Genomic DNA, 17,250 nt, shown 5'->3' with positions numbered 1-17,250 from the left:
GGGGGGCGGGTGGTTCTGGAATCCTCCGGACTTGGGGCCGGAATCCTGCTTCTATTTCAGAATGGGTGATGGGAACCCAAATTTGGGGACGGATGGATGTTGGGATTCTTTGGTTTAGACAAAGTAAGGTGCAGGGGTCCCAGACTCCTGACTCCTGGAGTAAAACGGGTCTGGAGTTTCTGGGCCGGGATCTTAGGAAGACAATCGAGTTGAGGCCTGGACTCCTGGGTCTGCAATGAGTGGAAGTCCGATTCTGTGCTCTCAGCTGTACCCGCCCCGCTTCCCAGATGTTTGAGCCCAAGAGCTGCACCTATACTTATCTTCTGGGGGACCGAGAGTCCCGAGAGGCGGTTCTGATCGACCCGGTTCTGGAGACAGCGCAACGAGATGCCCAGTTGGTCAAGGAGCTGGGGCTGCGGCTGCTGTATGCGGGTCAGTGTGGAGCTCCTGGGGTCTGAGGGCGTGGGGCGCAGCTTGGAGCGGGAAGCCGGAGACCCGGACTCCTGGGTCTCAGGGCGGGCGGGGGCTTGAGGCTGGGGATCCCGGGTCCTCTCTGTGCCCTCCCGGACCTGGCCCTCCTCTCTCTCCCAGTGAATACCCACTGCCATGCGGACCACATTACCGGCTCCGGGCTCCTCCGGTCCCTACTTCCCGGCTGCCAGTCTGTCATCTCCCGCCTTAGCGGGGCCCAGGCTGACTGGCACATTGAGGATGGAGACTCCATCCAGTTCGGGCGCTTCGTGAGTTGGATGCTGGGTCTAAGAGGGTGGTGGCCTGGACTTCTTGGGCTAAAGGGAAGTGGGGATGGAGGCCTGGGCTTCTGAGACCTGCTGTAGGAGGGGCGGCCAGGCCTGAGTTCCTGGTCTGTCTCTGGGAGGAGGGCACCATAAACCCAGGAGGAAAAGTGGGCCAGGAGTCTCTGGCAGGTGTGTCTTTGACCGAACCCCTTAAGTCAACAACACTTAAAGAGTTTTCTGTAACCTTGTGGCAACTCCTTTGGCCTTGGAGTCTCATAATATTTGACTGGGAGCTGGAATTCCAAGGTCACCGTTGAGGGAGAGACCCAGCCCTGGCTTCCTAAAATCATTGATGGAAGAAGGTGCATCCAGTAGCCCCAGGGCAAGGACTAACTAGGGTGAGGCAAGAGAGGTGCCTCGGGCGCAACACTTAAGGAGGCGCTCATTCTCACGTCTGTGAAATGACAGGGCTGGCACCTTCGAGTGGGTGCCTCCTTAAATGTTGCACCCCTTTAGGAGCCTGCTTGCCTCACCCTAACTCCAGCCTCGCTATTGCCTCACACAGCAATGGTCTGAAGATTCCTACCTCCTTTTTTTGCAACCAGCCCTATCAGCAGGGTTCCGGCCAGAATCTTAACCCAGGGCAATATGATGGGTGAGGAGGGTGCTAGGGGGAGTTGCCCTCAGGGGGAAGGGGAAACAGCTGGCAGAACTCTTTTCTGATCAGAGTTGCTAAAGTCTGAAGAGAGTTTGGCTGGCTTTGTAAACAGAATGTTAGATGACAGGGTGAGGACTTTGCCTCCAGGTTTTGCTAAACGAGGTCAGTTCATCTGAGTCAGGATTTTGCGGAAATGAGGTCTGTGTGTGGGATCGGAAGGTTTATTATTACTTTTTAAATTTAATTTTTATTTTATATTGGCATTTAGTTGATTTACAATATTGTGTTAATTTCAGATGTACAGCAAAGTGATTCAGTTACCCATTCTTTTTCAGATTCTTTTCCCATATCGAGTTATGACAAAATATTGAGTAGGATTCCCTGTGCTATACAGTAGGTCTTTGTTGGTTACCTATTTTCTGTATAGTAGTGTGTATATGTTAATCTCAGACTCCTAATTTGGGATCAGAGGGTTTAGCTCCACTGGTTACAGCCTCTTTATTTCAAGTCTTTTCCTGGAAGAAAGTAAAAAGAAAATGCATTGGACATTTATATACACTGTGTTTAATAGTCAGGTTCTAACAAGCATTAGAGGTGTTAGAAACAGTTGGAGTTATGTGTCAAGGTGAGCCCTTTGTTATGTTGGGTGAGTGATGTTTTCAGTTAATCAGTGTGGAAGGCTCTAGCTATGGAAGATTGTTTAAGTGCTTTTCTTTTTTTTGTTGTGTGGAGCAGCTTGCAGGATCTTAGTTCCCTGATCAGGGATTAAACCGGGGCCACAGCACTGGGCTTGCCTTGTGGCTCAGCTGGTAAAGAATCCACCAGCAATGCGGGAGACCTGGGTTTGATCCCTGGGTTGGGAAGATCCCCTGGAGAAGGGAAAGGCTACCCACTCCAGTATTCTGACCTGGAGAATTCCATGGACTGTATGGACCCATGGGATCACAAAGAATCGAACACGACTGAGTCACTTTCACTTTTCATAGCAGTGGAAGCATGGAGTTCAGACCACTGGGCCACCAGGGAACTCTCAGTGCTTGGTTTTTTTAAACAGCTTTATTGATATAGCTCACATACCATCCAGTTCACCCATTTGAAATACATATTCAGTGACTTAGTATATTTGGAGTTGCACACCCTTCACCACAGTTCATTTTAGAATATTTTCATCACTCCAGAACGAAGATTCTGCACCCCTTAGCTGTCACCCCAGTGTATCCTTCTTTTGCTCCCACAGCTGTAGGCAACCACTAATCTGCTTTCAGTCTCTACAGATTTGCTTATTCTGGATATTTCATAGAAATGCTATCATATAATATGTGGTCTTTGTGACTGTAACACTTACCACAATTTGTCAAGATTCATCCATGTTGTAACATGTATCCAGTGTTTTGTTTCTTTTTATTACTGAATAATATTCCATTGAATGGATATATCACATTTTATTTATTCATCAGTTGATGGGCAGTTAAATTGTTTCCACTTTAAGGGTATTGTGAATAATGCTGCTATGAATATTCATGAATAAGTTTTGTGGGGGTGTATGTTTTCATCTCTCTTGGGTGTATACATGGGATGGAATTGCTGGATCATATGCTAACTTTGTTTAACAGTTTGAGAAACTGTTATCAGAAACTGTTACCCAGGGCTTCCCTGGTGGTCCACTGGCTAAAACTCTGCATTACCAGTGCAGAGGGCGCAGGTTCGATCCCTAGTCAGGGACCTAAATCCCACATGCCATACCTAAGAGTTCACATGCCTCAACCAAGATCCAGTGCAGCCAAATAAATAAATTAAAAAAAAAAAACAAAACTGTTACCCAAAGTGTCTACACAATTTTATTTTTTTCAAATTGATCTTTAAAAAAAAATGTGTGTGTGTTAGTCGCTCAGTCATGTCCGACTCTTTGAGACCCCATGGACTGTAGCCCGCCAGGCTCCTCTGTCCATGGGATTCTCCAGGCAAGAAGACTGGAGTGGGTTGCCCTTCCCTTCTCCAGGGGATCTTCCCAACCCATGGACTGAACCTGGGTCTCCTGCGTTTCAGGCAGGTTCTTTGCCATCTGGGCCACCAGAGAAGCCCTTAAATAAACATTTTTTAAAATATGTATTTATTTGGCTGTGTTGGGTCTCAGTTGAGGCATGTGGGATCTTTCATCATGGCCACAGGCTTCTCTCTAGGTGTGGCGTGTGTGCTCTGGAGCTCACAGGCTCACTAGTGGTGGTGCACGAGCGTAGCTGCCCGGAAGCAAATGGGAACTTAGTTCCCTGACCAGGGATCAAACCCACATCCTGTGCATCAGCAGGCAGATTCTTAACCACTGGACCACCGGGGAAGTCCTGGCTGTACCATCTTATGTTCCCATCACCTGTGTGAAGGTTGCAGTTCCTCCACATCCTCGCCAACACTTTTTACTATCTGTCTTTATGATTATTCAGCATTTTTGTTTGTTTTTCATCTGAGTTCTTTATAAACCTTTGGAGATGGGCACTTTTCTTCCCCCTCACTTCTCTCCCCTCCACTTTAAAAATTTTAATTGTAACATGGATATTATAATAACAAGGGCTCATATTATACACGTGCAGCCTGGTAATTTTTTACATATGTCTATACTGGAGTATCCACCGCCCAGATTCAAATCAAGCCCACTGGCCCAAAAGTCTTCCGTGTCCCCCTTCCTGGCCATTGACAGTCACACGAAGGGACTATTCTGACTTAAAAATCAGACTAGTTCTGTCTGTTCTGGACTTGATAAACAGGGATCCGTGTGTACTCTTTGTGTCTGCTTCCTTCACTCTACATATGCTTCTGTATAATTGTAGTTCTTTCCTTTCGTGTTGTACAGCAGTAGCTGGCACACTTTTCTGCCCAAGACCAGATAGTAAACCTTTTTGGTTTTGCAGGCCACATGATCCCTGTTGTAACTACTTAATGCTCCTGCTGCTGTGAAAGCAGTCATAGACAGTGCAGACATGAATAAGCACGGCTGGGCTCCGCTAAAGCCTTATTTATGGCCCCTGAAAATTTGATTTCAATAATTTCTAAGTGTCATGAAACGCCATTCTTATTTTGATTTTTTTTTTCCAACCATGAAAAAGAAAAACCATTCTTAGTTCCCAGGGCTTATAAAAGCAAGTGGCAGGCCAAATGCCTGCCCAGAAGCCCATGGGGTTGCAAAGAGTCAGACACGACTGAGCGACTTTCATATATTGATGCAGAGAGGTTGCTGTTCAAGATACTAATCCCTGGGTCCCACTTAAGAGATTCTGATTTAATTGTTTGAGGCAGACACCAGAAATCAGTGTATTTTAAAACCTCACAAGTGATTCTCATTTGGCCCACCTGAGGATTTCAGTGGTTCTTCCTATTTGGAATGAAATATTGTAGAACAGGTTTGTGTGCTGTGCTGTGCTTGGTCGCTCAGTCGTGTCCAACTCTTTGTGATTTCATGGACTGTAGCCTGCCAAGCTCCTCTGTCCATGGGATTCTCCAGGTAAGAATACTTCAGTGGGTTGCCATGCCCTCCTCCAGGGGGACTTCCCAACTCAGAAATCAAACCCAGGTCTCCCACATTGCAGGTGGATTCTTTACCTTCTGAGCCATCAGGGAAGCCCAAGAATACTGGAGTGGGGATTCTCCAGGGGATCTTCCCAACCCAGGAATCGAACTGGGGTCTCCTGCATTGCAGGTAGATTCTTTACCAGCTGAGCTACCAGGAAGCCCCAGAACAAGTCTAACCCCCGCCACCAACATTTTTATGAAAAACTTGCAGCATACATAAAAGTTGAAAAAACATTTACAGCATATGCCTCTATCTATCTATCACTTAATCTTATTTTTTTAATCGAAGTATAGTTGGTTTACAGTATCTTGTTAGTTTCATGTGTACAACACAGCGTCCATCTTATTTTTTGATGCATTTTTAAGTACCAGGTCCCCTAAGCAGAACAAATAAATTTAATTTTTTTCGCAAAAGAAAGAAAGTTTAGCTGATGAAACTTTAGAGTATTTAGCTACAATGGAAAATGACGCTTTAGATCTTCAAGTTTAGCGGGTATAGAAACAGCAGTTAGTTATACCATAACCAAGTGCTTTTTAAATAATGGAGCAGAGAAATGAACTTGAGAACCAAGTGGGAAAAGGCTAGCGCTTACTTGCCACCAGGGGGCAGTGCGGGCCATGGGAACTGCCAGGCGAAGGAGCCTTGTGCTTGCGTGCATCTCCTGTTGAGTTTCGCTGATGGTTTTCTAAGGCACCACATCTGCAGGGAAGGGCTTCCCAGGTGTGATCCTGCCTGACTTCCGAGGCTAGGTCATAACAGGCAGTTGGTGGCGCAATGGTAAAGAACCTGCCTGCTAGTGCAGGAGGCATAAGAGATGTGGATTCGATCCCTGGGTGGAGAAGATCCCCTGGAGAAGGGCATGGCAACCCACTCCAGTTTTCTTGCCTGGAGAATCCCATGGACAGAGGAGCCTGGCGGCTGCAGTCCATAGGATCACAAAGAGTCAGACATGACTGAAGCCGGCTTAGCAGGCACATTTCTGCAGGAAATAGGCGAAAGGGCAGCTGTGGAGCTGTATTACGCCCTTGATGCATCATGAACGGGAAGAATAAATTTTTGAAAAGAATGTGGGGTTAGGTGGGTCCCACAGAATCCCTGCAGAGGATTACTCAGGTTTCAGGAACAGGCGAGGCTGGGCTGGGTCACCATGTTAGCTGCCCCCACCCACAACTTTTTATTTTTAGTATTCTCAAAACTGTAGTAAATCAAAAGAATAGTACAGTTAATAGTCTCATATCTTTTCTCTGATGTTTACCGGTTGCTGACATTTTTACTACTTTGCTTTATTTCTGTCTCATGTGTATATATTAATACTTTTTTCCTCCTTTTGTAGTCAAAAGCTAAGTTGCAGACTTTTCCCCCTTAAAGACTTCTAAGATTGTTTTCCCATATCAGCGGTTCTCAAACTCAAACGTTTTGATCTGAGGATTCCTTAACCCTCTTAAAAGTTATAAAGGGCCTCCCTGGTGGCTCAGATGGTAAAAAATCTGCCTGCATTGTGGGAGGTGGGGGTTTGATCCCTAAGTTGGGAAGACCCCCTGGAGAAGGGAATGGCTACCCACTCCAGTATTCTTGCCTGGGAAATCTCATGGACAGAGGAGACTGGTGGGCTACAGTTCATGGGGTTTATGGAGGGCCCTAAAAAGCTCTTGTTTACCTGGATTCTGTCTGTTAATATTTACTGTATTGGTTATATGTCAATCATATCTCAGTTTTAAATAGAAAACATAAGTATTCTGATATGCAAAAAACATTTACTGTATCAGAAGTTGAAACTGAGACTTTTTTTAAAAACACAAGCATACACAAGCACCCAGCTGTCAGAGTGATGACATCATCACAGGTTATGTAGCTTCTGGAAAACTCCACTGAATTCTCATGGGAGTGAAAAAGGACAAAAGGCCTCTTCACACCATTGTGAAAATAGTTTAATAGTGTTGATCTTGCAGACCCTGAGGGTTCACTCTACGACACCACCTTGAGAACCATTCTTTTTAAAAAATCTCTGTCATGTCTAACAACATAGACATGTTCTTAAATTCTTAAATAGTTCTGAAATCTAGCCCATGTTCAAATTTCCCTATTTTATCAGGAATCATTTTTATCAGTTCAGTTCAGTTGCTCAGTCATGTCCGACTCTTTGACCCCATGAACTGCAACACTCCAGGCCTCCCTGTCCATCACCAACTCCTGGAGTCCACCCAAACCCATGTCCATTGAGTCAGTGATGCCATCCAGCCATCTCATCGTCTGTCGTCCCCTTCTCCTCCTGCCCTCAGTCTTTCCTAGCATCAGGGTCTTTTCAAATCAGTCAGCACTTTGCATCAGGTGGCCAAAGTATTGGAGTTTTAGCTTCAACATCAGTCCTTCCAATGAACACCCAGGACTGATCTCCTTTAGGATGAACTGGTTGGATCTCCTAGCAGTCCAAGGGACTCTCAAGAGTCTTCTCCAACACCACAGTTCAAAAGCATAATTTTTATAGCTATTCTTTTATTAAATAGGACCCAATCAAAGTTCATACATGGCATTTGGCTGGTATGTGTATTTAGTCTCCTTTAGTCTAGAACTCAATGTACATGAGTTTGAGCAAACTCTATGAGATAGTGAAGGACAAAGAAGGCTGGTGTGCTGCAGCCCATAGGATCTCAAAGAGTTCAGCGGGCTCAATGGTTGCAACTCCCAGGCTCTGAGCGACTCATAGGCTTGGTAGTTGTGGCACAAGGGCTCCATGGCATGTGGGATCTTCCTGGATGAGGAATCAAACTCATGTCTCCTGCATTGGCAGGAGGATTCTTCACCACTGAGCCACCACGGAAGCCCTTCTCTCAGTCTTTTTTAAAATTAGAAGCTACAAATATACATTTTTGAGAAATCCTCCAAATGATAAGGGTCAACAGCAAATTCAGACTTTTAATAACTACTGAGCAGTCCAGACGAAGCATTACTATGGCTGAACCTGGTTCTTGACCCTCCACTGTGTCTTCTCTGACAGATAAATCTCATTAAACCTTCCTAACCACGTAGTAGGGATTCCCTGATGGCTCAGGGGTAAAGAAACCGCCTGCAATGCAGGAGACGCAAGTTAGATCCCTGGGTTGGGAAGATCCCCTTAGAGAAGGAAATGGCCACCCACTGCAGTATTCTTGCCTGGGAAATCCCATGGACAGAGGAGCCTGGTGGGCTACAGTCCTTGGGGTCGCAAAGAGACAGACACGACTTTGTGACTAAACAACAACATCCCTGTAGTTAGATCAGAAGTATTTTCCCATTTTACAGAGAAGGGAGTGCAGAGAGGAAAAGTGACTTCCCCAAAAATTATACTGAGAAAGTTGGCTGAGCCAGGATTTGAACCCAGGAGGTTTGGTGGTTCCACTAGATCAGTATTTTAGAATTTTAAAACATTATTCTTATTTATAATACAGAAATTATTGTATGTCAGGCATTTTAATTTTTTGGCTGTGCCACTTGGCTTGTAGGATCTCAGTTACCTGCTGCTGCTGCTGCTAAGTCGCTTCAGTTGTGTCCGACTCTGTGCAACCCCATAGACAGCAGCCCATCAGGCTCCCCCGTCCCTGTGACCAGGGATCAAACCCTGGCCCTTGGCAGGGAGGATATGGAGTCCTAACCACGGGACTGTCAGGGAATTTCCTGAGCATTTTTAAAATGCTTTACATACATGAAATAATTTAATCTTTATAATAGCCCTATGAAGTGGGGACAATTATCCCCATTTTACAAATGAGCAGAGAAGCCCAGACAGGTGAAATAGCTTGCCCAAGGTCACACAGCTAATAATAGCAGAGCCAAATTTACAGCCCATGTCATATGGCTCCAGGGACTGCTCTTAACCACTAATCCATGTGCTTTCACTGAGAGAGAAATATTTTACATCTGGGGTCAGCACTGAAACCTCAGCTTCATGAAATACCACTTACCTTCCTGTGTACCAGGCACTCTGAGATTTCCCACTTTATCCTCTGCCTCTCCACTTCCCTCTTTATGTCTGCCCCACTTTTTTGTTTAGGCTCATGGTTATGTCTGTGAGATTCATCCGTATCATCACGTGTAGTTCGTTCATTCGCATCCCGTGCCTCAGTTTCCTCATCTGTAGAGTGGGGACAGGAATGATGCTTACCGAGTAATGATGTGTGAGGTCTGAATGAATTCAGTCATGTCAAGGCCTTAGAAGAGAGCCTTGACAAAGGAAAAGGAGTCAATCAGGCTCGTAAAAAGTAGGCAGACCAGACTGATGGGAGAAGAGAGAATTGCAGGGGCAAAAAAAGTGTGGAGAAGCCTGGTGTTTTCTGGCAATGACTCTGGGATTCAAAGTAGCTGGGGAAAGGCGGATGTCATAGGACATGGGACTGGGAACGTGAGCAGGCACCAGAGCCGGGGCTGAAGAGCTGAAACTCTGTCCCAGGGCCACTGGGAGCCTGGGAAAGGTTTTTTTGTTTTTTAATTGTTGGATTGAAAAACAATTATTTATTTTTAATTGGAGGATAATTGCTTTAAAACATGGTATTCATTTCTGCCATGTATCAACATGAATCAGCCATAGGAATATATGTGTCCCCTCCCTCTTGAACCCCCCTCCCCCAGGATGAGTTTTGAGCAGATAGGGACAAAATTGGATCTGGGTAGTAGAAAAGCTCCCTCAGGTCATGTAGGAGGTAGATTGGAGGCTGGTAGGCCAGGGAGGAGGCTGGTGGTTGGCCCAAGCAGGTGAGGCTTGGGATGGACAGGATTATGGGGGTTGATAGAGATGGTAAATTCTAGATATTCCAGAGAAGGGAAAGATAAATAGGGAGGCTGACCATTAGCAAAGCCACCTGTGACACAGACTTGGTCATTAAGGGCCTAGGAGATTTTGATCCCTGTGGCAAGCAGGATTGTGTTCAATTTATATTAAGATTTTGTTTAATTTATACACATCACATAATTAATATGCCATATACTGTTGACCCTTGAACAACTCAGGGAGTTAGGGCCACTGACCTTCCCCACATTCAAAAATCGGGATATATCTTAATACAGTCGGTCCTTCCATCTGTGTTTTCTCCACATCCATGGATTCGCTAAGCCAGATTGGGTAGTACTGTAGTTCTTACTACTGAAAAAAAATCCTCCTATATATGGACTTGCACAGTTCAAATCTGAGTTATTCAAGGGTCAACTGTACATGCTCTAAATGTTGTTTAGTTGCTCCGATTCTTTTGCAACCCTGTGGACCCAGCCAGGCTCCTCTGTCCATGGGGTTTCCCAGGCAAGAATACTGGAGTGGGTTGCCATTTCCTTCTCTAGGGAATCTTCCCGACCCAGGGACTGAACCCAGGGCTCCTGCATTGCAGGCGGATTCTCTGCGGCTGAGCCACCAGGGAAGCCCTTATATACTCTAATTACTGGTTGTTTACAACTGACGCCCTTCTGATTGGCCAATACCCATGTTATTTGTTGTTGTTGTTATTCAGTTGCCAAGTCATATCCAACTCTTTGTGGCCCCACGGATTGCAGGACGCCAGGCTTCCCTGCCTCTCACCATCTCCCCGAGTTTACCCAAGTCCATGTCCATTGAATCGGTGATACCATCCAGCTATCTCATCCTTTGTCACCCTCATCTCCTTCTGCCTTCAATCTTTCCCAGCATCAGGGTCTTTTCTAATGAGTCAGCTGTTTGCATCAGGTGGACAAAGTATTGAAACTTCAGCTTCAGCATCAGACCTTCCAAAGAGTATTCAGGGTTGGTTTCCTTTAAGATTGACTGGTTTGATCTCCTTGCTTTCCAAGGGACTCTCAAGAGTCTTCTCCAGCATCACAGTTCAAAAGCATCAATTCTTCTGTGCTCAGCCTTCTTTAGTGTTCAGCTCTCACATCTGTACGTGACTAATGGAAACACCATAGCCTTGACCATATGGACCTTTTTCACCAAAGTAATGTCTTTGCTTTTTAACACACTGTCTAGGTTTGTTATAGCTTTGTTATAACCAAAGTTAAATATTTTGAACATTTCTCCTGAATATCATCCCCTTTTTTAGTTCAAAAATTTCCATGCTTTTTGTTTAAAAAATTCAGAGAGTATGGAAACATACAAAATTAAAAGTGAAATATCATTCCTCTACTACCAAAAGGCAATATTACTTTGAGGGGCCAGGGGATATGCTTTTTCCCACAAGATTTTGCAAGATTTGTGATTTCCCTTTGTACTTATATACCCTAGTTTGGCAGATAGTAACTGAAAAAAACATACAGTGGCTTGAACAAACAGTTTCACTTTTTCCTATAACAGGAAATTTGGAAGAAGGTAGTTATTCTCTGATTTGGCATCACCATCATTTGTGGGATTGATTATCTTGGCTTTTTTTCCTTCATGGTTGCAAGATAGCTGCTGCAACTCCAGCCATCACATCTTGTGTTCAGAGCCAGATGAAGTGGAAAGGGCAAGTGCCAGTCCCTTTTTATTAGGAAGGGAAAAGCTTTCCCAGAATTTCTCAGGATACTTGCTGAGATCTTACTGGCCAGAGAACTGTGCCAGAGGCCACTCAAGCTGTCAGGGAGACTGGGAAAGTGCTTCTGCTGGGCACACTGATGCCCCAAACCAAACTGGAGATCTGTGAGTGGGGAAGGTTAAAACAGATATCGGATGTGGATATAGAGTCTGCACATAGTGTCCTTTGATAATTAGCAGATGACTGCCCTGGACAAGGATGCTAACTGGTGGGAGGAGCCTCTATTAAGAGAGGAGGAGTCATATGTGAGTGGAAACTAATCTCATAGGTGATTGTTAAATCACTGGGGTAATAGTTTTTTTTCTGACAGTTGCTTCACTGAACTGAGTGTGGGGATTTAGATAATCAGGGCTCCCTGGGTGGTGTCTTTGTGCTCATGTGTTGGTTGTGCTTAACAGCAAGGCCTTAGTAGTGGCTTTGAGAGGTCAGAAAATATGTGCCTTTGAGATGTTGCTAGACGCTGCCTGCTGCTGCTGCTGCTAAGTCACTTCAGTCGTGTCCGACTCTGTGTGACCCCATGGATGGCAGCCCACCAGGCTCCCCCGTCCCTGGGATTCTCCAGGCAAGAACACTGGAGTGGGTTGCCATTTCCTTCTCCAATGCATGAAAGTGAAAAGTGAAAGTGAAGTCGCTCAGTTGTGTCCGACTCCTCGAAACCCCGTGGACTGCAGCCTACCAGGCTCCTCCATCCATGGGATTTTCCAGGCAAGAGTACTAAAGTGGGGTGCCATCACCTTCTCCGAGACGCTGCTTAGCTGCCGTCTAAAATGGCTTTTCTGAGTTGTACTCACATTGAGAGGATGAAAGGGTTTGTCTCAAACACCCTGAGCAACTCTGACAGTTGCCAATCTGATAAATGAAAAATAAAGGTTTTAAAATTTATTTTAAACCTCTCTCTCCCTGCCCTTTTTTAAAGGGGATCAAACATCTTTTCAGATGTTTGTTCCCTCTTCCCTGAATTGCCTGTTCTTTTATGTAGCCAGTTTTCTTTGGGGATTCTTATTGATGTTTAGAAGCTGTTCAGATATTCTGGTTTTATAACACTTTCTTATACATGCTGCTAATATTGTCTCTGAGCTTTTTTGTTTTGTCGCTCTGATTTTCCTTTTCTATAATGAAGTTAAACTATGTGGTCCCTGTTTTTCCTTGTGGCCTCAGGATTTCCTACTGTGCTTAGAAAAACCTTTTCTTCCTCAAGATTTTATGTATATACATATGTAATATATAATATATTATATATATGCATAATGTTATATAAACATTAATATAATATGTATCTATAAATATAGATCTATTCTTTTATATTTCCTTCTAGAATTTTGGTTTTTTTAAGTGTTTATTTAGTTTATCCTGAATTTTGTGTTTTATTTTTGATTACAAAATGGCATGTTCACTGTAAAACAAAAAGATAATATAGGAGGAGTCTAAAGAAAAAAATACTTGGAGTTAATTAATAAATTTTTAAAAATAGACATTAAGTTGCTTTGTAACCTGTTTTTGTGCACTTACTGGCTAGTAAACATTTTTTCATGCCATTAAATATTTGTGTATAGCATCATTAAATTTTATTTCAATGACATAATTTTAAATGACTGTTTAGTATTTCATATTTATTAGTGTGCTTACCTTTTTCTTACTGATATGTAAGATCCGTTAGTACATAAAGTATCCTGACTACTGTCTGGTATGTATGTGCTACAAAAATATTTTGCCAGCGTGTTGATTTCCTTTAAATTTTGTTTATGATGTTGTTGCCATTCTGAAACCTCAAATTTATTAAAATTCAAACCACTGATCTTTCCCTTAATGATTTAAGCCTTTTAAGAGAATGTTCTTCTCTAACCAGAGATCATATATCGAGTTGGCTAAAAACTTCCTGAGTGAACTTCTTGGCCAGCCTCCTATTTCTTTGTATGTTTGTTGTTCTAGTTTTATGATTTTAATTCCTTGTTTTAAGTTTGTAATTCATTGGGGGTTTACTCTGGAGTGACGTTTGAGTCTAGGATCTAACTTACATTTTTTTTTTAATCAAAAAAAAAGTACACATTATCTAAATGTGACCCTGGGATGAGGTGGGAGCATCTGAGGCCAGTTTTACCATGAGTGTAAAACCATAGGCTTATTGGTGACTCTTTGTACTTTCCTTCTCTGCCAGGCCTTGGAGACCCGGGCCAGCCCTGGCCACACCCCTGGCTGTGTCACCTTCGTCTTGAACGACCACAGCATGGCCTTCACTGGAGACGCCCTGCTTATCCGAGGGTGTGGGCGGACAGACTTCCAGCAAGGTCACAGGCCCTTTTCCCTGACCCAAGATTTTAGTATGGTTATGTGAATGCCAGGATTTTAAGTGTCCATTGTAAGAATGAATGAACAAATGTTAGATTTTTAGGGGATTAGCATTAGACTCAAGGAGTTTAGCTGCTAGGAGGTGGTTAGGTTCAGTGGTTTAATTGCTAGGGGGTGATGTTACATTGGGCTTCCCTGGTGGCTCAGCAGTAAAGAATCTTCCTGCCAATTCAGGAGACTCAGGAGATGCTGGTTTGATCCCTGGATCAGGAAGATCCCCTGGAGGAGGAAATTGCAATCCACTCCAGTATTCTTGCCTGAAAAATCCCATAGGCAGAGGAACTTGACAAGCTACAGTCCATGGGGTTTCAAAGAGTTGGACACCACTGAGTGACTGAGCGTGCACGCACGATGTTACATTTGGGGTATAGCTGCTGGGGCAGTTACATTAAGGAGTTTCACTATGGGAAGGATGTTTAGTTTCACAGTGTCAGGGTTCAGCTGCCCTTTGAGTACGTGTGTGAATGGGGGGGACACTAGATTGGGAGGATTCAGCCACCTTGCAGGGTGACGCTGGATGAGAGAAAAGAGACAGCCCTAGTGAGCTGGCTGTGGGTAGCCACGTCCCCAGGCTGCTTCTTGCTTCCTCTTTCCTTATCTTTCCATCTTGGTCTCTGTCTTTTTCTCTCTGAAGCTCCTAATCTTCCATTTATTCATCCCCAACACAGTCATGAGATCAAAGAAAAGATGGCAGAACATTCTGAGAGGTTTGCTCCTGTCCCAGTTTAGGACTCGGAGCTTCTTGCCAAAACTATGGCTCTATCCTCCTTTGCCTCATGTCTTCAATTTCTTACCTTCTAGTCCACTTTCCCTGCCCAGAATCCTTTCTTAGCACCCCCAGAGTGATGGGACTTGGTGCTTCAGGGTCCTATCCCAACCTTCTTTACAGTCATGCTGAATTCTTACCATTCCCCAAGTCTTTGCGTGTGTTGTTCCACTTACCTAGAATTCCCTTCACTCTCCTCTACACAAAGGGTTGGCTACTGACAGAAAATGAGGGAGAAGGTTTAGCTACAGTGATTTTTATCCTCCTGTCTTCTTCCTGAAGGGAAGCAGTTTGAGAGCTTCTCTCAACCTGTTGTTCCACTGACCTCTGACTTTTCCTTCCCCAGGCTGTGCTAAGACCTTGTACCATTCAGTTCATGAAAAGATCTTCACTCTTCCAGGAAACTGCCTGATCTACCCTGCTCATGATTACCACGGTGAGGGCTTCCTGGAGGAGGTGTGGGATTTACATAATTTAGCATTTGAGAGGGAGCACTGAACTGCTATAATCCTCGTGTGGCTCTTGGACTACAATTCCCAGGAATTCCTCTGGCTAAAAAGATCAAGTGCTGAGGTATACTGAGGGTCAGTTCAGTTCAGTGGCTCAGTTGTGTCCGACTCTTTGCGACCCCATGAATCGCAGCACGCCAGGCCTCCCTGTCCATCACCAACTCCCGGAGTTCAATCAAACCCATGTCCATTGAGTCGGTGATGCCATCCAGCCATCTCATCCTCTGTCGTCCCCTTCTCCCCCTGCCCCCAATCCCTCCCAGCATCAGGGTCTTTTCCAATGAGTCAACTCTTCGCATGAGGTGGCCAAAGTACTGGAGTTTTAGCTTTAGCATCATTTCTTCCAAAGAAATCCCAGGGCTGATCTCCTTCAGAATGGACTGGTTGGATCACCTTGCAGTCCAAGGGACTCTCAAGAGTCTTCTCCAACACCACAGTTCAAAAGCATCAATTCTTCGGCGCTCAGCCTTCTTCACAGTCCAACTCTCACATCCATACATGACCACAGGAAAAACCATAGCTTTGACTAGACGAACCTTTGTTGGCAAAGCCTAGAATTCCGGAAGGCATAGGCTTTCCTGGGACTTTCTTATAGAACTTAAGGAACTGGGAAACTACATTTCCCATAGTGCCTATTGGTTAGTGGGAAAGCAATCTGTTAGTCCTGGGCCAGAAAGATATCCTGAGGCCTCCTGGGAAATGTAGTTCTGGGAGGCCAGAGGCACTGGACAATTTGACATTCCTCCCCACTCCCTTGGCCATTAGGGCTCACAGTGTCCACTGTGGAGGAGGAGCGGACTCTGAACCCTCGGCTCACCCTCAGCTGTGAGGAGTTTGTCAAGGTCATGGACAAACTGAACCTGCCTAAACCTCAGCAGATAGGTGAGTGGCTGAGGATCTGGACTCCTGGATCTGAGGGAAGGAGCTGGGGGTCTGGACACCTGGGTGTGAGGGAGGAGGTGCTGAGGGTCTGGACTCTTAGTTTCTCAAAGAAGAAGAGCTATTAGGATGTCTGGGTCCCCAGTGGGGCAGAGGGGAAGCCGCATGGTCTGCTTGGGCCCCTTTGTTTCACTATTGGCTTCTTCGTTTCAGACTTTGCTGTTCCAGCTAACATGCGCTGTGGGATCCAGACACCCCCTTCCTGACCGACCCTGACTCTCAGGCGCTCACAGCTCACATCCGTTAAGAATGCACTAGGTGGGGTGAGGGGAGCCGTGCCATCACTGGGGCCTCTCTCCTCTTCCCCTCCCTTACTAGCCCCCTCAAGCTTCTTAAATAAACATCTTTTTTTTTTCCCTTCTCTGAATCTGACTTCTGTTTTCTGGGGGAACCAGTGGGTTTCTGGGCTGAGGTATCTGCGGTTAGTTCTGGTCCCTGGAGAGGTCAGGGAGCAGGGCAGAATAAAGGTCCTGGGAGCCTGGAAGGAGGAGATTTTTGTAACTCATAAGAGAGAAGCAAACAGATACGTGGGGCAGGATTTCTCAGCTCCTTGGATTAGAACAGTCTTGAGTTTAAACCACTTGCCTCGTGAGACCCAGAATAAAGTATTTCAATTCTCCCAGCCTCAGTTTCTTCATCTGTAAAATGGGAATAATAGAAATAATAATAGAGTGTTGTGATGATCCAATGAGTTCATATACATGAAGTGCTTGGCACACTGCCTACACAGCAGATTTCCTATCAGTGTTAACTATTATTGTTACTATCTTTCCGAATGATCTCTCAGGGACTTCCTGGCTTGAATGACAGTAAGTGTAATGGTAAAGACTATGGATTTTCCAGAGAACAGATACGTTGCTCACATCAACAACATGTGTAGACTCTGGGTACGCTTGCCCCCCTCAGCTTTCCTGACTATAAAATGGAGATAGTAATTTCTCTGTAAGCTGCTGTAAAGATGAAATAAATTAATGTGTATAAAATGTTTATACTTTATATAGGCAGCTCCTGACATCCAAAAATCCTTTCTCACATAGCAGTTATTTTCCTGTTTTTGCCCAGAGAGGAAAGGGTCTGGCTGAGACCTTTAACCTCTGCCCTCCACCCATAGCAAAGTGGGGGGGCCACACTTCCCGCTGTCTCTGGGCGGGCCTCTGACTCAGCTCAGGGCACCCCCTCCTCTTGTCCAGCTCCCCAAACCGGTTGGGGCCCTTCTAAAGTGCTCAT

General features: G+C 45.0%; 1 protein-coding gene across 1 annotated transcript; it reads left to right on the top strand.

Annotated features, from left to right (window-relative positions):
* Positions 1 to 20: 20 nt before the first annotated feature.
* ETHE1 (ethylmalonic encephalopathy 1) lies at positions 21 to 16,390 on the top strand. Its single transcript, XM_010852545.1, has 6 exons — positions 21 to 432; positions 592 to 740; positions 13,619 to 13,748; positions 14,922 to 15,011; positions 15,850 to 15,966; positions 16,177 to 16,390. Exons 1-6 carry the CDS (start codon positions 288 to 290, stop codon positions 16,227 to 16,229), a joined length of 684 nt encoding a protein of 227 aa, XP_010850847.1. The 5' UTR covers positions 21 to 287; the 3' UTR covers positions 16,230 to 16,390.
* The last annotated feature ends 860 nt before the right edge of the window (positions 16,391 to 17,250 follow it).

The sequence above is a fragment of the Bison bison genome, unplaced genomic scaffold, assembly GCF_000754665.1.
Source record: "Bison bison bison isolate TAMUID 2011002044 unplaced genomic scaffold, Bison_UMD1.0 scf7180017864313, whole genome shotgun sequence".
Classification (NCBI taxonomy): Eukaryota; Metazoa; Chordata; class Mammalia; order Artiodactyla; family Bovidae; genus Bison; species Bison bison.
This window is presented reverse-complemented; position numbering and strand designations above follow the sequence as displayed.

Bases quoted from the DNA above. Each gene is read 5' to 3' on its own strand.
- ETHE1 (XM_010852545.1), top strand. From the start codon at position 288: ATGTTTGAGCCCAAGAGCTGCACCTATACTTATCTTCTGGGGGACCGA. The intron at 433-591 runs GTCAGTGTGGAG...TCTCTCTCCCAG, and splicing joins GCTGCGGCTGCTGTATGCGG to TGAATACCCACTGCCATGCG. The intron at 15,967-16,176 runs GTGAGTGGCTGA...TCTTCGTTTCAG, and splicing joins GCCTAAACCTCAGCAGATAG to ACTTTGCTGTTCCAGCTAAC.